The sequence below is a fragment of the Terrapene carolina genome, unplaced genomic scaffold, assembly GCF_002925995.2.
Source record: "Terrapene carolina triunguis isolate 2854851 unplaced genomic scaffold, T_m_triunguis-2.0 Scaffold69, whole genome shotgun sequence".
Classification (NCBI taxonomy): domain Eukaryota; kingdom Metazoa; phylum Chordata; order Testudines; family Emydidae; genus Terrapene; species Terrapene triunguis.
Genome location: NW_020664420.1, coordinates 35,530,345 through 35,558,288, shown reverse-complemented (window position 1 = coordinate 35,558,288; position 27,944 = coordinate 35,530,345). Strand labels below are relative to the sequence as shown.

Below are 27,944 nucleotides of genomic sequence, written 5' to 3'. Positions count from 1 at the left end.
CCATTGTGCATGCAACTAACTCTCTTTAATAATAAAGGGTGTTCCACTTGTAGTTCAAAGAAAAACAAATTAATCTCTCACCTGGACTAAAAATCTTCAAGATTCCTCTCAGACATCATTGCTCTACTAATCCATAAAATGCGAAGTAGCAGCATGAATTTATCCAATGTTGTGAGTGGATAACCATGTCAGAAACCCACAGTGAATAACCCTTTACAATTTTGGTAAGTGGGACACTGACATCCTTTGTTTCTTTAACTAATAGGAATCCTGTAACTCTTTGGTACCTGGAATTTTAAATTTGTTGTTTTAGATGACATTACCTTTCAGTAAATAAGTTTGTGAAAATAACAAAAGTTTGTTATGGAAATCGTAATGTTAAAAAAGTAAGGTTTTCCCATTTGAATTTACTTTATCTTGTACTCTATTGTTCAGAACAAACTTGGGGGTCTTTTTCTACTAATACAAAAAACAAACACATTTTAGAGAATCTTCCTTCATATGCAACAAAGAGTCCTGTGGCACCTTATAGACTAACAGACATATCCAATACGTCTGTTAGTCTAAAAGGTGCCACCGGACTCTTAGTTGCTTTTTCCAGATCCAGACTAACATGGCTACCCCTCTGTTCCTTCATATGAAATGAAAAGTATCTTGACATGCTGACAGAGTCTACTATGGTAGATCAAGATGCTGGATTTACTTTTTATGATGGATTTACTATGTGGATTGAGCTTGAAATCCAAACTGACTACTATAGTATCCAGTTTTTCATTTGTTCTTCCATAGTAACACTCAGAAGAGGATGCACATTTTTTTTTCTTCCAAATACAAAGACAATCGGGACAGAAGTTCAAAAGGCTTTAAGAAGCAAATATAGAGTGGTACCATATTCGAAAGGTATCCTTGAAACAATATTGTTAGACTCAGTGATACTTTGTAATGCTCATATATTTTTATTGAATAAAGCAGCTTTGAAGCTTATCAGGCACTGCCCAACAAAATATTTAGTCCAAAAAAAAAAAAAAAAAAAAAAAAAAAAAAAAAAAAAACCTTTTTAACCTTCTATACAAGGAAAACTGTAAAATATTCATAGTTTTAATTCTGAAGCCAACTTTTACTGGCATCCTGTACATTTCTTAAAAAAACACAACAAAACAAAAAATCCCGAACAACAAAATGAATATTAACAAAAAATAATACTCAGGAAATACATTTTTCAGGCAACAAAAAACAGAAAAAAAGCTTATCCTGTAGGTATACTTGAAAAAGAAATATAACCAAAAGAAAATTCAGTATTGCATAGCACTGTCTAAGGATTCAGCTTTCAGCAAACAGAAAAGAGAAAATAGAAGCAGTTTGGTATTGATAGTTTCCACTGATGATAGTTAGTCATCCACTATGTACATTTTTATATACCATATGCCATTGAAAGTCCCATTCTCTTCAGTCTTAAATATGTTCTTAACACGGGATTTTAAACATCTAAACAAAACACTTCCTGGCACTTTGCTACTACATCATTTCCTCTGAACAACATACTGTAACCGAAGTCTTTTTAAAGTGTCCCTTATAAGTGAAAGTGCCTTTCTGCTACATATCATTCATCAGGAAACGAAAATCCACAATGCTCTGTGCCCGGATCCACTGAGTACAGCAACACCAAATCTGAACCTCGCCATGACTGAGAAATTCCATTAACAGAATTACACAGACCTGTTGCCCCTTGGGTCTGCAGAATCCCACATTCTAGCTGGTAAAGCTTCAAAGAGATCGTAAACAAGCACCATGGTTAAAGGCCTCTATGTTCCTGCAGGGAGATAGGTATAGCATTTCCCTCTCTTGTTGTGTTTTTCTTTTCTCAATAAAAAAGCACTTTAGATTAGAAACATACATTCACAGCTTAATACTGTGATCTCTCCCACTGCAGTTGTCAAGAAAGCTCTAGTCCCATCTGAAGACAGACAGCTTTGATACTGCAGCTGAAATTCACAAATCAGGCTGAAAGGAACCTTCTCTCTCCAGAGGCCTCAGTGTTGTTGATTTTTTTGTTTTAAAACAGAGTATCAAGGTCTTCATCGCCTCTGCTGTGCATATACTGGGTAGGCTAGTGTGACATTGAGAGAGTCATTGTGCTGCACGAGTGATGTGTGTTGGTAATGTAGCACCAGTTCTTTAAGAGAGCTGTACAAGTTATATGGCTCTGCAAATCCATACCCACTAGGGGTTTTGTTTATGACACAGTGCTTTACTTCTCCATCCACCCTAAAGGGAAAAAAATAGAAAGGTTTTTAATTGGTCAAGAAAGCAAAGTTTACATTCTAAAAAGCAGGCTAGAGAATAGTGAATTGACAGTGAACATATAAATGCTGGTAAATATACAAAATGACAGTATGCTACATTGGAGTAATTCCATTCATCTTAAATCTAACCAGAATTCTCAGTGAGTCATGCTTTACACACTGTTTTGATAGGCAGAAGGTACAAAGAACTTAGTAGATCCACAGCCAGTAGTTCTATGCTGTCATTCTCCCCCTTCGCTATAAGGTCCATCTGTGAGAACTTCCCAGGGCTGAACTTTGCAGGAGGGAGAGGAGCAGCAATGAGGGTAGATGATCCTATGCCTAACAGCCCAGTCCCAAGCCTGCTGAAGTCAATGGGATCAGGCCCTAACAGGATATCTGCTCATCAGCCAGGTAAACCTACTAGCAACAATTTTTTTTGACCTCATTGTCACCCCTATGCTTTACAAACAATGCAAAAAATCAGGATACATACACAACAGAGCAAGCATAGCAGCCCTGTTTGCTGCTCTCCCGAACAAGGAACGTTCCATCCCGTTTTCCCCGCAGCAGATTTTCAGCTTGGCTTCTGTTGATATTTCCCACATTCCACGTTCGCTCGTCATGATGGGGCAAATCCTCATCATCTTCCACCATAGAGTACTGGCTGTTCAAATATGAAAAGGATAATCATAGAAATGTAACACTCGCAGGACCTCGAGAAGTCATCAAGTCCAGCCTTCAAACGCAGCCTTTACAAGGGCTTGTCCAAGATTTTTTGAACTCAGGATCTCTCACACCCAAAGCAAGGATCATATGCCTACACCAGCAAGCCACATTCAGTAGTGTTACAGTGAAGAAACTAGGTACAGGCAGCAAGACTTGAAAAACCCACTAGCAGGAAGGTGAGTACAGGGGCCCAAGCCATATAATTCTTCTGACTTTAAGTTTTCATGTAAAAATAAAAACATTATTTCTAGCACTACTATGCAGATACCCTTATAAATATGAAAGAAATATAAATGGAGGCAGTGTTATCTTCCTGAGTCTTCAGAGAGTGCTTCAGTGCTTCTGCTGCTGCTCCTAATTTTGGCAAGCAGCAGGCCCAGCAAACTGAACAGCACTCTGGGTCCGTTTCACTGCTGATGGTCAGAACTCTGTGGTCAGCAATGAAATGGTCAGGAATCATGTCAATTTCATGCTGCTGTTTGGGAAAGTTATGTGCAACAGCAGAGACAGGCAACTGAATTATTCATTTTGGGAAAGAGACCCAAAAAAATAAAAGGTGTATGGAAAGGGCAGAATAATAGACTTCCCTCTCCTCTCTGCTGCAAATGGGGGGTTCTAAGAAAGGTACAGAATAGGGGCTCTTCCCTCCCCATGCCTTCAAGCACTGAATAAATACGGCTTCTCATTCATCCCCGATTCCTTGATTCTAGTTAGCCTCAATCTGTGCTACAAACATCAGTGTCCATTGCTGGAATTCAGTTTCTTTGGAAGATTCTGGTTTCTCTCACTAATGAACACCATCTACCTTCCTTATCCTGCCACACCCCATTGTCCTTATTTGTATTTCTACCACTCTAACTCCAGCCATCTCCTAGACAGGGATCCCAGTTGTCTGTTTATGCTCATTTTCAATGTTTATTTTGGCTATATTATAACTTCAGAAAACAATGTGAATGGTGTCAGCATAAATTTGAGCAGAAATCAGATGACTCATTAACAAGGAAAGGAACAAAATAAAAAAAAAGGTATTTTTTCAACGTTTCATTTCATATTTGGATCCTATGTTCCCAAACTGTGGCCTTGTCTGCACTAGCCTTATTTTGGAGAAATCTCCAATTGGTTCTAGCATTAAGAATAAAATCATAGAACCACAGGATTAGAAGGGACTGCAAGGGTCATCTAGTCTAATCCCCCTGCCAAGATGCAGGACTAGTTGCGTCTAAATCATCCAAGACAGATGGCTATCCAGCCTGTCCTTGAAAACCTCCAGTGATGGAGCTTCCACAATTTCCCTAGCCAGCTTGTTCCATTGTCCTACTCTTCTTACAGTTAGGAAGTATTTCCTGAGATTTAATCTAAATCTGCTATGCTGTAGTTTGAGCCCATTGTTTCTTGTCCTCCCCTCTGTGGCAAGAGAGCAAAATTTTTCTCTTTTTTTTTTATGGCAGCCTTTCAAGCATTTGAAGACCTCTAATATGTTCCCCCCCTTAATCTCCTCTTTTCCACACTGAACATACCCAGTTCCTTCAGCCTTTGCTCATATGGCTTGCATTCCATCCCTTTGATCATCTTTGTTGCTTGCCTCTGGATCCTTTCCAGTTTCGCTACACCCCTTCTATACAGCAGTGACCAAAATTGGACACGGTACTCCAACTGAGCCTAACCAGCACTAAGTAGAGTGGTACTATCACCTCCAGTGATTTGTAGCACCTTATTGTCTTTGTTGAATTTCATTTTGCTCTCTATTCCTACATCCAGGTCATTAATAAAGATGTTAAATAACACCCAGAACAGATCCCTGTGGAAACCCACTTGAGATCTCCTTTCAATCTGACACCATTCCATTCATAGTTACTCTTTGTTTGTGGTTGTTTAACCAATTATTTATGTGTACTTTGGTGCAGAATTCTTGTCATAACAATGATGGGAGGGCCAATGGAGACTGGCTGCCTACATTTTTACCACCTTATCTTCTACCTGTGCTCCGAAAGGTTAAACAACATGGTTGTAAAAATGTCTGTGCCCTGTCTATCCAATACTTCCATGATTGCCAATCCTAGTGGAGCTGCACCAGTTCTATAGCAATAGAAGACAACTAAGAAAAGCCAAACCACTATTTTGGACAAAGCTAGAGTGGAACCATAGAAAAACATACCACTGACCATGCTGCTGCTACCTTTGACCAAGAAAGGCAGTGTAGAAGGCAAGAACAGGAAGCAACACAGGGTGATAATGTTAACATGATATGTATTCCACTGATACCCCTTCTCACATTCAGGTTTTATTTTTTTTTAAACTATTGATTCATGAAGGTACTTTTTGCATTCCTCTGTTGGTTAGATTTGGTTTTAAAGGGAAACTAAAATCCATCACTATAGCCACTTCACATAGCCTGGAATACTCAACAGTTACATGATCAGCACTTTTCATCCATGATCTATGTGTGGTGATGATCCAGTGGCCAAAGCAAGTTAAAAACCTGTACCCAACTCATTTGCTTTAATGACAGAACAATACCTGCCTCCACTCAGAAAAGTCATAAACTGGAATATAAAGCCAGAGCAGATCCACGCTCTGGATGAGCTATTCCATTCTGTCCATTTCTGGTGATGGTTGATACTATACCACCACCAATACTTTGCACTTGTAAAGAGTCTGTCATCAGAATTTCTCAGAGTGTTTTATAAATATTAATTCAGCTACATAATACCCCTCTGAGGTATTTATATCATATGATCCCCATTTTACTGACAGCAGCAGCAAGGTTAGAGTTTAAGTTCAAGTCTCTTAAGAGGTCAGTGATGGAGTCAAGAGCCAAACCCAGAATCCTAGATTCCAATTCCTCATTATAGTCACCTGACCATACACGTCTCTTAGGTATTTATAGAAGAGCAAAGGATAAGACTGGTGCCCTTGCTAATATTCTCAGTAAAACAGATTGTCAGGTCCAAACCAGTATCAGATATGCTCAGATACACTGTGCTGGGCCCGAGAGTCTTCCTACAGTCATTGAACTAAACATGCTTAAACTCATTACTGTGTAGAATTATTTGATTTCAGGAATATTCAATTCCTTAAATACTTACTCTTCTGTATTTTCATTGCCCAGCCATTCATTTAACTTCTTTTGCCGAACACCTTTTTGAGTCAACCACCTGGAAAATAATTAAAAACAGGTTTATACGTTTTTTTAATTGGCAAAATTTGGACATTATGGGAAAACAATTCTTCGTAATTTATACATGTACTTACATCAAGTACTGGTCTCTTGTTTTTCTCAGCTGTATAAGGTCTGGTTTAATGCTGTTCATACGTTTGTCAATCTCTCTATATTCAGCTGCTTGCTTCTTTAAATCCTCTTCTAGTCTACGTCTGCTGTCCACAATTTCACTTATTCGAGACTTCAACTTCTCATAGTTGTGCATTATTCTGAAGAGCAGAATTAGGTTTGTTATACTTTGTTAGATCCTGGTACATAATCCAGGTTTCCTATTTTCACTTGTAAACATCTAAGACCAGATTTATTTTTCAAGATTCAGTTGCAAAATTTGCAAGCTGTCACCCACTGCATTTCAGATTTATTCCGTTGACGTTCCTTCTCATGTATGGACGTTGTATTTTTTTACTTTGTCTAAAACACACACATTTTAAACAGATAAGCATTGGCACCAACCTTTGTATTTCTTTTTCATTTCCTTCCCGTTTAAACTTTTCAATATACTCTTTGCTGTATCTTTCTTGTGTCTGGCACTGCTCTTCAAATATTTTTATTGTTTCATTAAATGCTTCAATAGCCGTTCTTTTCATTTGAATTTCCTGAAAATAAAGTAATCATCATTATAGTCCCTATAAAATTGAAAGGATGATTTATTGGCCTATATCTCTGGAAAGGTTTAAGTTATCTTGTAGCAAAATGATTGTACTTTAATATCCCTGAAGCAACATGTGTGTTGTCTGTGGACTCTTCCAATATCTGAAAAGCATGCCTTGTACAACTTATAATCATAGAATATCAAGGTTGGAAGGGACCTCAGGAGGTCATCTAGTCCAACCCCCTGCTCAAAGCAGGACCAATTCCCAACTAAATCATCCCAGCCAGGGCTTTGTCAAGCCTGACCTTAAAAACCTCTAAGGAAGGAGATTCCACCACCTCCCTAGGTAACCCATTCCAGTGGTTCACCACCCTCCTAGTGAAAAAGTTTTTCCTAATATCCAACCTAAACCTCCCCCACTGGAACTTGAGACCATTACTCCTTGTTCTGTCATCTACAGGGATGCTGCTTTCCAAGAAAGGCAATGACCATACATAGAATTATCTACTACATTTGTTTTATATATTAGTTTTATTTTTGCAATGGGAGCCTTTCAACACTGCCCTCACTTTACCCTTTGTACCCCTACAGGTATAGTTGGGACTCTTGAAATACTCAGCTGATCTGAGTGATTACTTGGGGTTTCACCCACACCTCCAGTATGCTTCAAAATTTCCATCTTTTAGGTATGTTTCTTGCAGGTTCCAGAAGGCACAGTATTCACTCTGCAACTATAAAACAGTGCCACTCCCCTGGCATTCCCAGGCTCTGCTAATTACTGGTAAATATGAGAGAGGTGGGTTGCTATTCATTCCTGCACTGTGTCTAGTTGTCACACCCACGCTCCATACATTTTGCACATGATACTTTTCTCTCGAAAGAAATTCTAAGGTATTGTGGTAGTTTTAATTTGTGCCTTCAAGGCATGGGGATCCAGACCCTACAAATGGTCAGTATGCAGAGCTGCTGCCAAACCAGTAGGAGTTCTGCATACTGTGTGTTTGCAAGAGAGGGTACCAACCTATGGTTATATTGTGCAGAGGGTAACGGCTCAGACATGAGTAAACGATTCCAACTTACTGAACTCTCACATCAAGCAACTTTTGTCTTTTAAAAGAAGAAAAGAAAAAAAGTATCTCAAAGTTAACATTAGCGATTTATATCAGTGTCCTCTTAAAACCAAACAAGAAGTCCTGCACTCTACTAGTCCTGCTTCAAAGATAACTCACCTGAGATGTTCTGGTGTAATCTTCATAAAGTCTGTCATATTCTCGACTCTTTTCTTGGAACTGAGTATTATATTCATGTAATTTCTTTCCCACTGCTTCAATACTGTCCTCTTTCACAACTTGATCCTGGGAGGATACACAGAAGGAAATATATCCAGTAAAGAAACAGTTACACAGTACAAATTTTCATAATAAAATTGGTCACGAAAAAAGTGACCATTGAAAAGAAATACAATATAACTTGATATTTCTCTTACAATATGGAGAAGAGATGTACTGAATGCATATAATATGCACATTTGAAATGAAATTAAGCACAAAAGACAATTTTGCACTGCCAGAATTATGCTGAAAATGATATATTTCATCATTAAAATTGTCATATTTAACCTGGTAAGTTTATTTCTTACTGAGCTATCTACAGTATTTAAAGTTTGTATTATTTGATGTACAATATGTAAAGTTGCTTTTTTTAAGTCTTAGATCCAGTTTATTCTTATCTCAAATATTAATTGAAGTGAGTTTCTCCATATCGAATGGCTCTACACGCTAATAACTTTTCTGTACATAAGCAGAATAAAAAGAGAATAAAAAATGTTACCTGCTGGTACTTGGATACTGGATAAAGTAATTTTACATCCAGTTTAGGATTATACTGGGCTAGAGACTCATTCCGGTAGTGGTTTATTAGCTCAACCACAGAGTTGAAAGTTAATGGGTCGGAAAAGCCGTACTTCCCATCTCGGTGAAATATTTTGATTAATTTGTTATTTCCCCCTTTCCTGTAAATAAAGTTTGGAAAACAGTCAGCCATACTTCAGATGCCCTTGCCAAAAGAAAGTAGCATTTTTAAATGCAGCTCTGTAAGAATATATTCCAATATCAGAATGTAGCTGAGTATTTTACCTTAGTGTAAGTGTGTAGTCTCCATGCATTTTGGTAGAAGCATCTCGTACCAAAAAGGTACCATCAGCAGTGTCACGAAGCTTCTCATTTACTTCTTCCCTAAAATGAAAGCAAAAGTAACCAATGACTGCCTCTTACTCATTTCCTCACTGTAATCTGTCATTTCTCCCTCTCTTTCTTAAAACAGAAATACATCTTTGCCTTTTTCCATCAGCCTTCTCTATCTCCTTAAGAACATTACATTCATTTAATAGTTCTACTGGTGAACAAATGGAATATAAAAATGCTGTACCCAATACCCTCCCACTGCTGGAACAGATTTATATTTATGCAAAGTTCTTCCTACTTGTTCATACAAGCCTGCACAATTGAAGCATCCAGTGACACCCTATTGTACCTATATATAGTAAGGTTAAAAATGTTGCTTATCTATAACATTTTTTAGTCTGGTTTATTAACACAACAGTATTGTGCCTCAGAGTTCTGGTCTTGGATGCAAGAAGGGGGGAAAATGATGGTTCTCAGGGTTGTCCTTTCATGCTAGTGTTTCATATAGAGGTCTTAAAATAATAGAACTTACAAAGAATTATATTTTTGGACATACTGCATTCTAACTGACTGTCAGTCACTTTTTAGTCATCTTTGCAACAAAACCATCTATGGTATGTTTGTGTTGGAAAATGTTCTGAAAATGGTTCTTAATACTACAATCATTCTTCTGTAGTTAAGTAGAATACAAAGAGAATATAGCAAATACATACATGCCTTTTTCTGTCTTACCTTGAGATATCTCCCCAATACCATTCAGCATCTTGTAAAGACATGTTGTTATTCATACCGTTGTTAATTACAGTATTAGGTTTTGGTGGTTTAGGAGGCAGTGCTGCAGAGGAGGGGGGAAAAAAAGTTGTTTGTAGCCTAGCTGCAAATTAAATAGTACATGCCTCAAAATTCTAATTTGTGCTATGATTTACAACAATCATTATGTCAAAAAAAAAAAAAAAAGCTAAAATGATTGCAAAACACACTGTTTCTGTTATTGGCAATCTTTGAAAGATACCAAATAAATCAAGATATTTTACTGGCAACAAACGTAATTACATCATAAAGATGTACTATACCAAAAGATGTATGTTAGTTACTGAAGAATAAATTTCAAGCAAAACACAACCCCCAAAAAAGCATTTTTGGGCAAAAATGTTTAAACTGAAGTTTGTTTTCACCTTAATCCACCTCCTACAACAAATGTCTATCTTGAGATCATTACAAATAACAAAACATGTCAAGTTTCATTTTTATTTTTCCTCCCATTTAATTATCCAAGAGGAATTTTGCTCCTTTCTTGTACAAGAGCTGCTGTGGGTAATAAAAACAGCAAAACCACAGCAATACTGTATGTTTTAGGGGGGAGGAATTGAGTTTCTCTGATCCTCAGCATTTTATACAATGATCTGCTAAAAACCACTTTCAGGAACCCATCTGTGACCCAAATATCCCTAGTGTTAATCTTAGTATTTGACAGGATAAATTGTGTTCCAAATGCCAAGTCTGATTAAAAACCACATCCCCTTTTCTCAATGTCAAAGCTGCATACGTACACCACTGGGTGCCAAAAAAGATACTGCAGCATTTCTGTCTTACTAGCTAGGAGGACAACATTGGAATCAGCATTAAAAATGAAACAAGGTTTTGAGTTCTATAGTAAATTTTACATTGTTTAGGTATATGATTGTTTGTATAATATGCTTGACTGCAAAAGACAATGTTTTTATAATAATAAAAAGTGTCAGGATAGTATAACAATTCCAATATCAAATGACTAAATGATACAAAGTGAGGAATTAAGTTATTGTTAGATTTTAAAATGTTTTCCCCAAGACAATCCTGCATACTGATGTGTAATCACTGTATCAGGAAATACAAGTGTATTTATAAGATCTCTTGTCAGTCATAATATAGAGCAGAAATAGCAAAAATAAAAATAAAAATGATGCAACATTTTTAGTATATACTAAACAGAACTAAGACTACATATGAGAAAATACAATCAAAACTGAAACACCTGAATTCAATTCAATTCTTTACTACAGGCTAGGATTCTAATTGCTACTTCTATTCATTAAAACCACATTTTAATTCCAATTTATGAAAAAAATAAAATAATTTGCATCAATGACAAAGTAAGTAAATCCTAAACATCTAATGAGGATTTTGCAGCAGCTATCATAAAGACCAAAATGAACTAGGTTTTTACAATAAGACTGCAGTATTACCTGGTGGATCCATTTCTATGTAAAACATCAAGTCTGTGCCACAATTTATATCTGCCTTGGGATAGTCTATATCCAGTTCTTCCATATTCCAAACAGTGTTGTACATTTGTATGAGTTTCACTGAGTAAAGCTCAGTTATAAGAAAAAAGAATCAGGCTCTCTTTGTAATGGTGTCTTGGAATTCATTTTAAAACCTATAAGGGGCTGCACTGTAACCTATTACATCATAATCCTCAGCCAATCATGTCAAAATAATGTCACCAGACCACTCCTGTTTCATCAATTTGTTCTACACTAATCTTAAAACAATTTCAGTTTCAGAAAGACTCTACATTTAACAGAATTGCAATATATGAATGATGTTATACACAAACAGACTGAGTATGTTCTCCTTATGCTGACTTTTCCATTTTATTTTTCTGACTCTTTGCAGCATGGTACATTCCACTGCTGGCAGGTTGACAAAGGCTGATATGCTGCAGCACGTAGCTTTTTTTTTTTTTTTTTTAAATACATATAGTGGATCTGTGTTTACAGATAGGCAGGTAACGTCTCACTTTCAATAGCCCACTAAGTTACCTAAAGATGACCATTCAAGATCCTTTTTAAGCCTTTTGTACCTACTTTACATATTAAAAAAAAAAGGGGGGGGGGAATCATGCGCTCCAAATATGTAATAAACAGAAATTGCACTTCTAAGCAGTGCCGAGTTTTCAACTTTTAAATGGTCCCAATGCCCTGATACATTTTATATAATATCAAGTGTCTTGTTTCCTTATCATTCTGTAGTGCAATACAATTGTTAAACATTTTCACTTTAATTTTGAAAGCTAGAAATAAAATATTGCAATCTCATACTAAAGATGCTAATGAGTTTTGTTTTTTTTAAAACCAGGGCAGTGAACCAAACTAAGCAAAATCTTGAAAAATGACTCTTCTGAACATACAGAGCCTGTCAGTCAGAATACATGATTTAGTCTGCCTTTTCCCATTGTTTCTCTGCCCCGCTCTCATTATTTACCATGCTAGTTATTTTCTGAAAGCAGGAGCCATTGTCATTTTCTTATTTATACATCTGACTTTGTATCAGCAGGAGCCTCCTGCTATTGAAAAATATTTCTTCTCAACCATACTGAATATGAAAAAAGATTTGACTATTACTCTCTGAGCGTCCTCTAAAGAATACTATTAACGCAGCAGTGGGCTACTATGCATAGCACTTATGAATGCTTTAATATTCACTATCCTCTATCTAGGCAGAAAACTAGATACCAAAAATATAAGTAACTGAAGCAATTCAGTCATCTTAAGAAATTCTTTTGACCGGTGTATAGCTAAAATCTGCACATATTACACAAATACTTGTTATATACTTTAAAATGAACAAAACTATTTGCATCTCCTCAATATTGCACCCACATCCTGACCCTAACTATCCCGTTGTAGTTTTATCCTTTTAGACAAGTACTAGCATGCAAGAAGATGGCTACAGTACCAACATAATCAATACTTGTACATGCTGGTTTGCCTACACATGATCATGCTTAAGCTCCTCATGAAGTAACCTCCCTCTCTTCCCCATTTATGTAGACAAGCACCAAAGATTTGTTCTATTTGCAGAGGGTAACAGGATACGTAAGATGCTCCCAGACACAAGTCCAAACATTGAACTTGAGGGTTTAGCCAGCCCACCTACTCCTCAAGCAGTTGAGTTGCCACAGTACATTACTTAAAGTAGGTTATGAGAGATTTCCTACAAAGAATATATTGCTACATTTAGTCTAATAGGAGGTTAGTATGATTTTTATTTAAACTTCCATCAAAAACTGCTATCAGGAAAAAAAAAAATCTTCCCACTTTTCTTTTACCATTGGCCAAATTTTAGAGAGCCACACTTGTAAAATCAGGTTACTGCTCAGCCCAAACTAGTCTAGCTTGCGGTGACACCATATGGCAAACCAGAACAGGCAGGATACAGACAGACAGGTGATTTTCCACTGTCCCAGCTTAACCTGGCACGTTATGACTGGTGATCAATTATAATAAAGTACTGAAAATATATACACCCATATTTCTATAAGGACTTGGGGGGGGAAATGCATACACATTCAAAACCACTTACTTTGTAAATTATGCATTGCAATGCTCGCCCTTGTAATACTTGTATCCAACAACCTGAAAAGTTCAGATAGCAATTCTTTCACATAGAAAAGTCTTTTCAAAAAATTCCTTTGTTAGGACACTTCTCTGAATGAATTAGGTGAACAGTTCTGAAAAGACGCTCTGTGCTTTCCAATTAACACTCCATAAAATCCACTCGAAAGAGCTGTAACATGAAGTCAGAAAATCCAAGCCCCCTCTTCTATTCTAAACAAATTACACTTCTGTGCTGTGCAACGGGTATCCACACATTTCTGGTTCATCATTAAAAAGTGAACAGGATTTTAGTACTGTAGAAAAAACCTCAGTAGCTTGCCCAGCTCCCTCAGATAAAGATCTCAGTTTCATGATTAACTTGGGCAGGTTCAAATATTTGCTGAGCCAGGGATTTCAGATGGGGGAGGGGGGAGCTAGAGTCAAAGTAAAAGTTGTCATCAGCTAACAAATGGCCAATGCAGGAGTAACTTTCTCATTTCGCCAAGTAAATGAGAAGACCATTGTAAGTGGATTTAAAATAGTCTCTGTAACAGGCTGCTCAATGCAGTATTAAAGTAACCGAGTGTCAAGAAAAGCACTATGAGCAGCCAAATACAGGAAGTGGCTGAGTTAGTTCAGAAAAAAATAGAATCAAAGGCTTCCTTGTAAAGTTCTGTACCTCTCAGAACAGCCCAGTGCAAAAGTAGCTTGTTTGCATGCCCTGCACCACCTCCCACATACTCACAGGACCACAACTACAGGTGTTGATTGAAGACCCTTAGAATGAAGTTCTAAACTGTTTAGTCAGAATAACAGAAAGACAAGGTGGGGGAGGTAATATCTTTTATTGGACCAAATTCTGTTGCTGAGAGAGACAAGCTTTCAAGCTTAAAAAGACCCGAAGAAGAGCTCTGTGTAAGCTCGAAAGCTTGTCTCTCTCACCAACAGAAGTTGGTCCAATAAAAGACATTACCTCAGCCACCTTGCCTCTCTAATATCCTGGGATCAACATGGCTACAACAACACTGCACAGTCAGATTAATATCAATTTAACCACTAGACAGACACATGTCTATGTCCATGGTGGTTTCCAATACTGGATACATGTTCTCTTCATTACTTGGTGAGACAAAGGTGGCTTCATGGGCATGTGGTGCAGGAAGGTGATTGAGACAAATCAATCTTCCAAGTTTTAGTGTCAGGTAAGGTATGCATGCTTGATGAGGGAGGGGAGAGGGAATTAAAGGGTCAGTTTCCCCCTTCACTTACATGGCTTCACTCCTTTATCTTCAGTAGTGAAGACAGTTAAGTAACCACTTCAATTGTTACACCGAAGGAGATCAGGAGTTAGTGAAAGGAGAAACAGGCCTCCAAAGGGCTGGGGCTTAAGACTTCCTGTTTCCTTTACCACACCATAACTAGTATTTCTCCTAATTAGCTGTATTCCTTGGGATCAGTTTGGGCTCCTCTACATTTGTCAAAAATGCTACTGCAACGCCAACTCCTGTCCCCCAAAACAAAAATACACACATACACCCAAACTACACAGAAAAAACCCCTATACATCAATTTTCCAATTAAGTGGTTTCACCTACAACAGTTCCTTGCTTTTGTTGTTTTTTCCCCTTTGCCTACTAAAGGATAGCCACTTTTACTTGCCCCTTGAAGCAGTCTTGTCTGGAAATAACATGGAATATTTCACTTGGATGGTAATCTGTCTTTCTGTACTAATGATCAAACCGTGAGAGAACAGAAAAACCTAACATTTGGTAGTAATTGATATGCACTCTACTATAGGATTTTTTTAAAAAATATCTAGCCGGTATGATTTATTAAACAGTGCTGTGGAAGGCTCAGAGTTTTGGAGCCATCAGAGAAGTCCTGATCTTAGAGCTGGCACAGACCGTTCACCTGCTGGAGATGCCACTTTCCCTTTTCAAGGAGGTGGGAGGAGGGAGTACAGCCTGCATCACACAACCTCCATCAACCAGCCACAGTACACTATGGTATTCCCACAGGAGATCTGACGGGGAGGAACAACAGCCAAACCAGCACTGTAATTAGCACACAAACAAGGCACAACTGTTGAAATTTCACTGTGGAAAAGCAGTACGAAGTCCAATTTTTGTTTAGGCTTCAATGACCCATGCAAAAATGAATTCCCACTCATCCCCACACATCCGAGTCAGGTGTGTGTCTCCACATGAATATATGAACACACATGCATTTGCGCACTACAGCTGAATCTGAGACTTTACTTATCTTTACAAGTTACATCACCTCAACTGGTGTGCAGTTTATAGCTTTTACAACTGCTGAAAGATCAGATTTCGTACTAATTCTTATTACACGATTGCTGCTACTTAAAGTGGTTTGCATGCAAGACATACAATGTAAGAAGCAGGACTGACAGTTGGGCATGGGGATGAGTTGTGTACAGTTAATAGGTATATACTTGTTATAATAAAGTACATGTGGTTTTACCAATAATTACAAGGCATTGAGAAACCTAAGCTCTACATATTGTCAAAATTTAAACAGAACAACCTTGTGTTGCCAAGGCTGGAGATTAGTTAATGTATTTTGACTTTGTTAAATTAGGTGTAAACCGCATGATTTTTATTAGCTTAGGAGGGGAGCCCTCTGCTGGATGAAAAAGAGAATGTACAACAGCTATAATTGTGAAAAGTCAAAACATTCTTAGCATAGGCCACAATATTCACAGGACTATTAACATTTACAAAATAATGTTGAATTACGAGAAACATATAGACTAAATCTATGACACTGCATGTAAAGTGCTGACAACTGATAACAGTCTTACATTTTTTTTTTTTTTTTTTGGTACCACAACACACTACAATACAGTTATGAACTAGGGGGCAGATTCTGCACCTGTGAAGTCAGTGGGAGCTTTGGTACTGATTTCAATGGGAACAGGAGTGAGCCATATATTTTCCTGCTCTGTTTATTATTGTACTAAACTCACCTGAAACAACTAGCATCAGTTACAGCATCTGTATATTTCATAACATTTAAGCTGGAAATCTCTCTAATGTATTTACAGCTATAAAATCAGAGAATTTGTCTTTCAGCTTTGCCATTGACATTTATGACCACACCACCAACCAACATTTCAGCAAGTGACAGTTTGTGTATAAACCAGAAGTGTGTGAGAGTCTCATTACCTCATATGTTCTTTTACCTTGGACTCTATAAAAACAGTAAAATCTGACATTTCACACCAAAGTTTGTAACATTTGTCACAGGAGGCATCTTTCACAAATGTTTGCAAGCCTGGAATAAACTGGGATAATAGCCTAGATAGAAAAGCCAGTGTCACTGATGGGGGACAAGGTGGGTGAGGTAATATTTTTTATTGGACCAACTTCAGAGGCAAAATTTCCAGCTTACCCAGAGCTCTTCAGCTGTGTAGCTTGAAAGCTTGTCTCTCTCTCTCCAATAGAAGTTGGTCCATAATAAATATTACCTCACCCACCTTGTCTTTCTAATATCCTGGGACCAACACGGCCACAACTACACTGCTAACATCATTCATGACCTGAAAAATCAGCTGGCTTCTTATACTTGTAGGAACTTATAGCCCCAACTCCCAAATACTCTTTTTAAATATGTACATGTAAAAGGACACGCTCCTTGATATTTTTTAAACTGCCCTATAGTTAAAATACTTTTCTCCTAGCACTGTTGTTTCATATGGCACATGTAAGGAACACACACCTTTTTCCTGATGCTATAACCGTCAATTCAATGTCAAAATTCCCAGTGCCTTAATCAGGAGTAGAAGCAATCTCTCCCTCTCCCTTCACCACCTTTATATTTTTGTTTAGTTGATCAAATTTGTATGTAAAAAAAAAAAAAAAAAAAAAAAAAATCTGGTAATTCTAGTCAAAAGACTGAATAGCTAAACAGAACTAGAAAGGGACAATGTAATACAGAAAATGGAACTGGTTAATAATTATTTCAGCCACCAGACATTGGGCTGGACATATTGGCAGGGTAAGGTTATGTGATTGTGTTAAAAAAAATATCAAAAATGGGCCTAGGGAGAAATCCTGTTTTTGCCTTAGGATACTCATCATCATAACTACAGATGAAAAGCTGCATATGGCTCAATTTAACATACAAGTCCTATTTTTCTTACTTCCCATGGCTGCATGGAGAGAAAGAAAGTTTGTATTTAAAAAAAAAACAAGCAATTAAAACAGAGGTTGGCAAACTACTGCCCGCGGGCCACATCCGGCCTGCAGGACTGTCCTGCCTGGCCCTTGAGCTCCCGGCCAGGGGGGCTGGCCCCCGGCCCCTCCCCTACTGTTTCCTCTCCCCCGCAGATATGCTGCCGCGCGAGCAGCGCTCTGGGCGGCAGAGTGGCGCGCTCCTGCGGAGCAGAGCAGCAGCGTGTCTAGCTCCGGCTGGGCAGCACGGCTGCCAGACATGCTGCTCTGAGCGGCATGGTAAGAGGGCTGGGGGGTTGGATAAGGGGCGGGGGGTCCCAGAGGGCAGTCAGGGGAGCAGGGGGAGGTTGGATGGGGCAGAGGTTAGGGTGGTGGTGGTGGTCAGGGGACAAGGAACAGGGGGGTTGCGTAAGTGTGGGAGTCCTGGGGGGCCTGTCAGGGGGCGGGGGTGTGGATAGGGGTCGGGGCAGTCAGGGGACTGGGAGCAAGGGGCTTGGATAGGGGGTGGGGTCCTGGGGGGCGGTTAGGGGACAAAGAGCAGGGGGGGTTGGATGGGTGAAGTTCTGAGGGGGGCAGGAAGTGGGAAGAGGCAGATAGGGGGCGGGGTCCAGGCTGTTTGTGGGAGGCACAGCCTTCCCATCCGGCCCTCCATACAGTTTTGCAACCCCAATGTGGCCCTTGGGCCAAAAAGTTTGCCCAGCCCTGAATTAAAACATCTGCATCCTGTACATGACACGACTAAAATTCACACACAACTCATTTTAGATGGACGTATATCTTGCCAGGTTAAAGGGCAACAGGAAAGAAAGACAAACAGAAAGGCAAAACCAGATCACTTTATGAAGAAGTCTTAATCTTTTTTAAAAAGCAAGATTTTTTTTAAAAAAAGTCCTTCCATTTCTCATCTTTGAAATTCTTTTCACTAGGTATTGTCACAAACTGCTCATGACCAGGAAAAAGATTGCTGAAAGTTGCCTTTCACTTTTTTAGGAATCTTCCTTTATTTTAACATCTTGCAACATCTCTGGTTGAAGCTCAAGCCAGAGATGTTAAAAGGCCTGATTCATAACTATATTGAACATGAATATTCTGCAACATACCAGATATTAGAAATGAACTTTGACAGTGGGTTTTGCATCTTTTTACATACGCTTAAGGTGTTCAATTTTTAGACTTCAGTTATGACGCAATGCATAACTATCTAGAAATGACAGCTTTTCCATCCAGGAGGAAAAATGTCCAGCAAATTAAAGATATACAAGAGAAGGAGATACTTTCTTAGAGACAGTCAGAAGCACATGGATGCATTTTTGTAAGTGTCATCTCAAAATATAATACATATAAACCCCAGTTTATTGTACTTTTGTCTGGTAGAACATTTACATTGTTTAGGGTTTATAGAGCATTGGAAGCCAGCCTTGTCAAAATAAAGATGTCAACAGTAAACCCCTGCCTTGGTAAATTGCAAATTCCCCTTCCCCACTTATAACCATTACAATTCAGTTAGTGTCAAGATGTTTATAAAGCAATTCAAGTCAAAATTCTCTACTTTAGCTGTCTAAATTATATGAAGGGCCAAATTTTCATAAGAGCTCAGCTCCCATGTAGGAACTTAAATGCAGGGTCAACTGAGAACAATAAGGAGCTGCTGAGGGTTGGGCACTTCTGAAAATCTGTCCCTAAATCTTCAATGTGAGCTGTGGGGACTCTGCACTTCTAAATAGATGACTCGATTTTTCAGGAGCTCAAGCAGAGATTTGGATCCTAGACCTGCAAAGATTTACTCATGTGCTTCTGAAAAATATTCAGGCATGCAAAGTTAAGCACAAGAGAGTGTCTTTTCAGGAGCAGGATTGAAAGGAACTAACCAGAGGCTGCCAAGTTTGAAAATTTTGGCCTAAACCTTTTAGCTACATATTAATGAATGGGCAGATATTATATTTAACTGAAGAATAACGTACAATATGGCAATTACTACACAGATTGTCCTTTTGCCAAGTATGGACTTTGAAATATAAAGATAAGAATGGAAGTTGTTATAACAAATCATATCAAAATGCAGAGTTAAAACCTAGTAGGCAGGGCTGGATTAATTAGAGGTCAATTAGGCATGTGCCTAGGGCCCATATTCATGGGGAGACCAAAAATCATAGGCCACAATCCTTCACCTGCTTCTCTTTGCCCTAACGAGGGGACACAGACCACTTGCAGAGCACCCTTTGCCCTGGCACGGCAACCCTAATCCTGGCCCAGTGTTGAGGGGAGGCACAGGGAGGAAGTTGGAAAGCAAGCCCACCGCGCAGTCACCCTGCAGCTTGGGGCTGGGCCTGGCTCCCCGCTCTTGTCACAGCGTCGGTCTAGTTTGGCCTAGGTGCCCCTGCAGCATAAAGGTGCTGCAACCCTGCATATCAGGTTGCAACATCACTCGCTCAAATCAGTGTACGGTGGGTTTGGAAGATACCTTGTTCTAACACTCGGAGAAGTCTGTACCAGCTCTTCCAGTTCTTACCCAATCCTGCAAAACCTTACTGCTGTGATCTCTTTACTGTACTTTGGAAGCAGAGAGGGAGGAACACTAAAAAATGTTCTGTTCATCGTGGTAATTTCTTTTTTAAAGTACCCTTTGTAATATTACTGTAAGCCAAGGCTTTCAGATTCTCTATATCAACACGTGCTTGCTTTGCTTAACTGAGAAAGTCGCGCTGCACAGCAGCACAATTTCCTTTGCACAAGTCTAGCAACACTGCCTCGCCCATACTAAGAAAAGGAGGAACACTTGATTTCAAATACAATCTGTTGCATAAAGTTTGCTAACCTTTGCTCTTGGTTGTTTGAACTGAGTGCTAGCACAGACAGTGAAAATGTGTCAACTAGCTATCCTGAACCAGTTTTGATTCTGCCTGCACTAATAAGAATGTGGATTTTAACAGACAAATCTTTCCACATACCTGGCTGAAAAATGCACAAAGCTAAACAGAGGTCCAAATTTGAGGTCTTTAATCAGTCCTCATTGGGCACAGTTCTTTTGAGGAAATATGCCTAGAAAGGCTTGAGTGAGAGCTGAGAAAGGACTTCAGAATTTGTCCGCTTTTAATAGTAAGGAATGCAAAAGTAAATATATACTGCTTCACAAGTATCTGACATTCTTGATTTTTCATACAGTGTTCAGTAAGAGGTAATACAAATTCTAAGGCTATGAAAAAATCTGCACAAATTATTCAATGCAAAATTATTTCAGAGTAAAGGATAGTTCCTTGAAAACAAAAATTAACTTCTTCTGCATATCTACTTACTTCCATAATTTTATTACTTTAATACATTTGTTCAATGAGCTTACTTAATTTGAAAATAATAATAATAATGGACGTTTTAACGGCCACCAAACTGATTTTTGAACTATTTAAAAATCATCCATAACCAATTACTTTTTAAAATCCAAACTGTTTTTACCTGGTACAGGCTGTCTCTCATTCCATTCACTTGTGATTAAAACTTCTAGGATTTTTACGAGGTGTTCAGCATTATCAGAACTGTAAAATGTAATGGAAAAAATGTAAAGGCTTACATAAATGCCTTTAGAAAAGTAATGCAAAGATAACAGCATGAGCATGATTCCTACACATGAATTTATTAACTATTTTGTATAACAAAGCCACATATCATGGTTACAATATACTAGATAATTAAGATGTCTCACATACCTTCCTAACTGGAATCTGAAAAGCAGAGGGCTGAAAATTTCAGCTAGGGATCTTGCATTCAAGAGATTTTTGCTGGAGGTTTGACAAAGTCTGAAGAAATGTCTAAGCAAATATTGGAGAGTGAGCCAATACTGGTGAGGTATATTTGGAGACCTGATGAGTTTCTTCAGCAACTGAGCATATTCGTCCGAGCTCTGAACTTCTGCAAGCAAATAGAAAGTAAAATGAAACCATTAAATGGTTCCCTGGTAAGTATCAATTTTACAGAAAAAATATTCTGTCCTTCAATAGAACCCAGATTCTTGTTTCTTCTTTTTCAAAAGTGAAAAACTCAAGTGACAGAAGAAAACAACTGAATAAATGTAAAATGGAAACAGAACATTCGTTTGGTAAAAACCACAATATGTGCAGTGCGTACTGGTAGAAGTCTGTCTTGTGTTTAGCGTCACACATGATTGGGTAATTCTGAGATGCAGTAGATAAGAATCACAGGTGCTTTTCTAACTTTGAAGGTTACCAACCACAATGTCCTGCCTGTAGAACATGCAACAGTACTAGGCCCACATACTGAAAGTTGTCAACTGTACTGTCTGAAATGACCACTGCCAAAGATATACCTTACATTCATGTATTTATTACTTTGTATTCCATAACTGCCAATGGACCTCAGAACACTATGTTCTCTAATACATTTACTTTGTCAGCACTGATAAAAGGTTAACGATTAGCTCTTTCTGCACACAGATAAGTCCTTGATTTTTTTTAACCAGTACATGCACAGTTATTTGTACTTACTAAATGCATCAAGCGGTGTAATATCTTACAATATTCATTTATATTTATATTGTCAGGTAATTTCAGCAGCTTTTATCAAAACCAGCTAATATATAATAAGTGAGGAAAAGACTTATTTTTGTTTTATGAGCACCACCTGTTGTGGTGTGCAAAAATCTTCCCGCACATTTTATGTACGCTGAGACAGTATCAGCCCCTTCATGCTGGGTATTGACAATCCTAATAAACCTTCCTCCCCCTCCCCCTGTGAGTGGAAATACTTTCACATTCATACCTTGAGCTCCTGAAATCATATCACTGTAAACAGATGCTGGAATGACAGAATTTGGCAGGTCCAGGAGATACCTCTTGAGAGCATCTGATAAGATCTGCACATCAATTGGCTCAAAATCCATTGATGAGACATCTGAAAAAAAACCCCAGACATATGCAATTTAAAAATTTCTGAGGACCTTAAAATTGTCATTTCATACCAAACCAGAACAGATAACCCAAATCTGATATATGAAGAACAATTTGTAAGAAATCTCTGAAGACATCTAAACAAGTCTTTGCTAAAATGTATTATTTACAATGTGCAGTGAATTCCCACAGTAGATACCAAAATTGTTCAGCAATACACTGTAAAGTTAAGGGGTCAAAGCCTTCTTCAATCATTAAGAGATTCTGACTAATAAATGATAAGATGTAAATTATGCATGGGAGTCAATATCCAATCCAGGAAAATATTTATGTGAAAATGTTATAAGTAACACAAATTCTATTACCCAAGAAATGGCTTTATAACATGCTTGAAAACTGTCTCATGTCCCTTCTAGTGGCTAATCTACATAGAGATTAACAGTATACTATAGCTGTCACTAGATAAAATTACTACTATAGTTAAAGTAGTGGAGGTTTATATATTGGTGACGAAGGTCCTGGGTTCAAACTCTGTAGATGGCCCACAGTGAAGGTTGTTATACCTTCACTGATATTATTTTTGAAGTGACCAATGTTTAAAAACACCTTGCTTTCTTTATATACCAACCTTGTAAATTATATAAGGAAGACCCTGGATTCTGCATACTTTTCAAATGTTACTATAAAGTTACAAATTATGCTTGTGGCAATATTTGTAATATTTTTATAGGGCTGCAAGGTTACGAGACACCTGGATATTTTTAACAGGTTTATGTTTTACTTGTAAATATTTTGTGTAAACACTACTATAGTAAGGAGCAATCCATACTTAGGGCTGGGTGCAAATGCAGTATTTCTATTGATAGCTGATTAGCGATTCAGGCCCTGAACCTGGAAACATTTATGTGAATAAACTGAAGCACATGTAAATATATTTGCAGAATTGGGTCCTTGATTTCTTAAATAGCAGTTAGAATTTACACACTTGTAATGACCCCTGGCCTGCTAGTGTAATTACGACTTGGGATAGAATATTCTATTGAACTTTATCACTTATAGGATTGTCTGTTAACACTGGTGTAGTGAACGCAAGAAGTGAAAATAAAAAACAAAATTTTAGAAGTGTTTATTACAAGCCAGACAGGTTTCCCGTCAGACATGAAGCTCTCACAAAAGTTCCCAAATCCAGGAAGTTCCAAAGGGCCCAATAATTTGGGGTGGGGAATAGGGGAAGGAAGGAAGGAAAATAATTCTTTAAAAAGCCCAGTCTATCGGAGCAAGAACTCAAACTACATTAGTCACTGTGGCTTTTATTCTCTATGCTGGATCAAGTCTAGGTTCCATTGGTCCAGTGTCTGTAAGAAACATCTCAAATTACTGGAACGAGAGCTTTAGTGAGAGCTGGACCTATTTGATGTACAGCAAGCTATTTGTTGCTGCTGTTGTTGTGACCTTTCTATTTTTGATCACCTTTACTGGCTTGATCCTGGAAGATTATGAGCTCTGCTCAACAGGAATGAAGGACAGTCAGTTCCTCAAAGGCTAAAGCCTTATTTTCCTGTTTTCCAACCAAATTAAATTTTGAAGAAGAATACAGGCAAACCCCAGTTTTACAGTGGTCTCAGGATACAGGTAGATCTTGCAGATGTGAGATTCTATATGGATTTTGAATAAATTAAGAAATTCAGATATTTGTGGTTTGGAAAGTCAGTGCTGAAAACAAAAATATTAAGAATAAAGCTTCTGTTGCTAACCCCACAATTCCATACCTTTCTCTACCATCATTCGAGATCATGATGCCAGCTAGATTTAAAACATAGTGAACTCAAAAATCATTTCCTTCTCAATTTTAATCTTTAATTACTTTTAATTACTAAAATTGAAAGAGTAGAGAAATTACTTCCTTTTTTAGAGTTTGCATATTTTGTGCCTTTGACAACACGGTGTGTAATCAGTTTCACTTCCAAGCCTCATGCAGTGGTATGATGCCCTTGTACCCTCATGCACTGCTCTGAAAGGGGAAGTTCATACAGCTTGCAGAAGCTTGGGTAACGCTACCGCCACAACAGTAGAGCTCCTGCTCTTCCACAGTTTGACGGGCTGTTGCTCTGGAACTATTTCTCATTTAGATGGTTAGGTTTTATTAAATTTTTAAGAATCACAATTTATCTGTGCTAAAGGAGACTGGAGGCAAGGGTGCTGGGACAATTAGTATAGTGGGGGTGTTGAGAGCCATTGAACCAAACTGTAAACCGTGTATATAATGGAAACCACTTCAAGCCAGGGGGTGCTGCTAAACCCCTAGTTCCACCTATGACTTGAGGCGAGAGGACAAGTACCCAGGTGGGTATCTCCCCACCCCACTAGGCTACTGCAGGGGCCAGAGAAGGGAGAAGCCAGATGAGTGTCCGAAACCCCAGGACTCTGGCACAGGGGAGGAGAAGAGAGCGATAGGAGTTGGGGAAGCATGTTATACTTGAAGGGGAAATGGAGGAATTCTACTGCCCCGATACCTAGATCCCTGCACAGAGTAGCATTGTCAGGTAGGTTCTCTTCCCTCACTCTCCAGCATCTTAAAATATCGATATCCCATCTCCTAGAACTGGAAGGGACCTTGAAAAGTCATTGAGTCCAACCCCCTGCCTTCACTAGCAGGACCAAGTACTGATTCTGCCCCAGATCCCTAAGTGGCCCCCTCACGGATTGAACTCACAACCCTGGGTTTAGCAGGCCAATGCTCAAACCACTGAGCTATCCCTCCCTCCCATCACCACAGAACCAGGCAGGGAACATGCAGCAGAGCCAGTAGGCTTCCCTCCAACTCCTTCTATTGGGCCAAAGGAAGCAGAAGGCTGAATGTATTAATGTATGCACAAAATTGTGTGCAGTTGTACATGCATAAATAAAATTTAGCCCACAGCATTATTGGGGCAGTGCATCTTTATCTTGCTTCTGAACGAGACTCCTCTCCTCTCCCAGAGCCCTGCTTTTTTTGTCCTCAACAGTTAAATTAGTAATCAACATTAAACTGATTATTCTTGGACAAAATACCAGTATAATGGGGACTTGGAGAAAAATATTTATTCCATGAAAGTGGAAAGGTTAATATTACGGCAAATGCAATGGAATAAAAACTAATATCAACTAAGCATCAAATTATATAGTTTGAATAGGGGGCATAGAAAAAAACCCGTTCAGTCTTAATACAAAAACTATTTTGTACTTTAAGAAGAACAGTTGTACCTACCACACTCAAAAATTTGGCTTAGTTCTGCAATACTGCTTGACCCTTGTGTTCTGTACAAAGTTGAACATTCCAGACCTTAAAAACACAATAGATTGGATACATGAACTTAATATCCCTTGTGGCTTTATATAGGAAACAACATATTTCTATTGTCCTCAAATAATCATTTACAGTATAAGTTAGTATCATTCTTATACATCATGACAAAATACTGTATGCTATTGATTTTATAGGGCAACAATATAGCACACAGGAAAATATACCATGCCTGCAAACTGCTGGGCCAGCAGAAGCTGCCAGCCAAGAAACAGTAGAAATACAGTCAACCCTCATTTCCCCCCCTCCCCCACTCAAACAAATCGCTGGGCGCTGGCTTTAGGAGACCAACACCAGCAGAAGGAGAAGTGTGTACTAGCCAAGGTAAAGGTTTGCCTGCAGTGGAGCAGAGTGCAGTTCAGTAGGAAACACCCAGCCCTTCCCTGCCACTCTACGCACCTTTCCAGCTAAGAAACAACTGGCCCTAAACCCTCTAGGAACTATTGCTCCCTTGTGCATGTCCTATTGCCCCATCTCTCCCAAGTGCCTTCATAAGGCAAGAAGAGATGGGATGCAGGGAGGAGACCAAGAAAATGAAGTGGAGTTGTCCTACCAAAAGCGGAGAGACACTCAGGGCCTGCCACCCCAGCAATACAACTTGAGCAGAGACAACAAACACGGTCTGCCTCAAGGGGAAAAGAACAGTTGAAAAACTGCTCGAGAATAAATAATTCCTTACACTGTGATAGTGTGTGTAACCCAAAGCTGAAGGGGCTATTTTTCCTTTTGGGAGGATACTTTACTGTTCTTACCCTAAAGCCAATCGGTATCTGGTTTTCTGCATATTTATTTTATTGACTTCAGACATACAGAGCGCACACAATACGTAAGCTGTCAGTACTGGGCGGTGTTGCTGCAGATATGTTAAACAGTTGCCCTGTATTAGCACCATTTCAGTGGTGGAGGGAGTGATCCCTAGGTATACTCTGTAAAGCGCAGACATCCTTCCAAATAAAAGCCACCATAATAAATGTACAATTTTTTGCTTTATATTTTTATATTAAAGAGCATGCCCAGGGATACAGGTCACGTATGATTTAATAACATTCAGTATGGTCTCCTAGAAACAGTGGCTGACTATGCTGGTTGCCATTAAACTCTGGCTCTCAGTACTGGCATCAGCAGCCCCTGATCCACCCATTAAACGTTTGTGTCTTCCCAACCCTCAAAGTGTTGACACTGGTAGTAACCAGGCCACAAATCCTGTCTTGCCCTCCCACTCCCAGCTAAATGTCCATTAGGAGAGCAGGGTACAGGGGGCATCTCCTGGCCACATAAGGTTGATGAAGGTGACATCAGCATCAGAAGCTGGGGAAAGAGACAAGGGGATTAGGAGGCAAGAGATGGATGGAGAATGGGTTATTTAAACAGGAGGGAAGAGAAGCAAAGGACTGAGAAGGCCAGCAGGGATAGGGAGGAATGGTATGGGGAGGAGGGGAACAGGACAGAGTGGGACAGCTGGGAGTATGGGAAGGGAGAAAAGTCAAAGGGCATACAACAAATACGGGTTGATGGAACAGACAGTAGCAATAAGGGACTGCCTCTTGGAGGGCAAAAAATACCTCCCAAAACTTAGCATTCTGAGATATTTTCCCCTCTATCTCATGGCAATGCGTTTCTGCAATTACTCTTGCTGCCAGTTGATATTTGTATTATATTATTCAAAACCTCAAAAATCTCTCTTTTTGGTCTGTAGCAGGTTACCAGGTGTCAGGTGGTATAAGCTATGTTATTACCTCTATAACCCAAGTAACCTCTGTTGAGCACATACCAACAAGATAAGGCTCTGACTAGATTTGCTTGAATACCAATTGAGCAATGCGATACATTACAAACCCTTGGTAGGAAATGTACAAACTCTGGGCCTGATCCTGCAGTCCCCATTCACAAACATAACTAAAACACTGGCAGACTGTTCATCAGCATACCTTTCTTTTCAATAGCCTCCACTATCTTGATAAGAATTGGTGGCGCGACGTCAGGAGGCAAAAATTGCTCTGTAAGATCTGGAAGTGTAAAAGCTGTTAAAAAAAAAATCAGTTAAGCTACAATTAGATGCAATTTCAGTTTATGAAAGTCATGAGATATAATGCAACTGGTTAATTTTTAAACACTGAACAAATTCATTTTATCAGCTGTG

At 38.8% G+C, this 27,944-nt stretch overlaps 1 protein-coding gene across 5 annotated transcripts in view; it reads right to left on the bottom strand.

Annotated features, from left to right (window-relative positions):
* Positions 1-559: 559 nt before the first annotated feature.
* The window catches only part of PIK3R1 (phosphoinositide-3-kinase regulatory subunit 1), a 67,071-nt gene continuing 39,686 nt past the window's right edge, over positions 560-27,944 (bottom strand). For 2 of the 5 annotated variants that reach the window (XM_024209376.2, XM_024209378.2), the window contains exons 2-15: positions 27,733-27,825; positions 25,709-25,783; positions 22,334-22,465; positions 21,265-21,466; positions 21,014-21,093; positions 9,739-9,841; positions 8,959-9,057; positions 8,654-8,834; positions 8,053-8,178; positions 6,685-6,827; positions 6,264-6,440; positions 6,098-6,166; positions 2,779-2,949; positions 560-2,265 (exon numbers count right to left, since the gene is read on the bottom strand). In XM_024209376.2, coding sequence (XP_024065144.2) covers positions 2,076-2,265; positions 2,779-2,949; positions 6,098-6,166; positions 6,264-6,440; positions 6,685-6,827; positions 8,053-8,178; positions 8,654-8,834; positions 8,959-9,057; positions 9,739-9,841; positions 21,014-21,093; positions 21,265-21,466; positions 22,334-22,465; positions 25,709-25,783; positions 27,733-27,825 — 1,841 coding nt within the window. In that variant the 3' untranslated portion in view covers positions 560-2,075. Of the gene's footprint in view, positions 2,266-2,778; positions 2,950-6,097; positions 6,167-6,263; positions 6,441-6,684; positions 6,828-8,052; positions 8,179-8,653; positions 8,835-8,958; positions 9,058-9,738; positions 9,842-11,231; positions 11,811-13,353; positions 13,826-21,013; positions 21,094-21,264; positions 21,467-21,682; positions 21,699-22,333; positions 22,466-25,708; positions 25,784-27,732; positions 27,826-27,944 lie in introns of those variants that run through there. The other 3 variants (XM_024209380.2, XM_024209379.3, XM_024209381.3) reach the window with 3 other exon arrangements.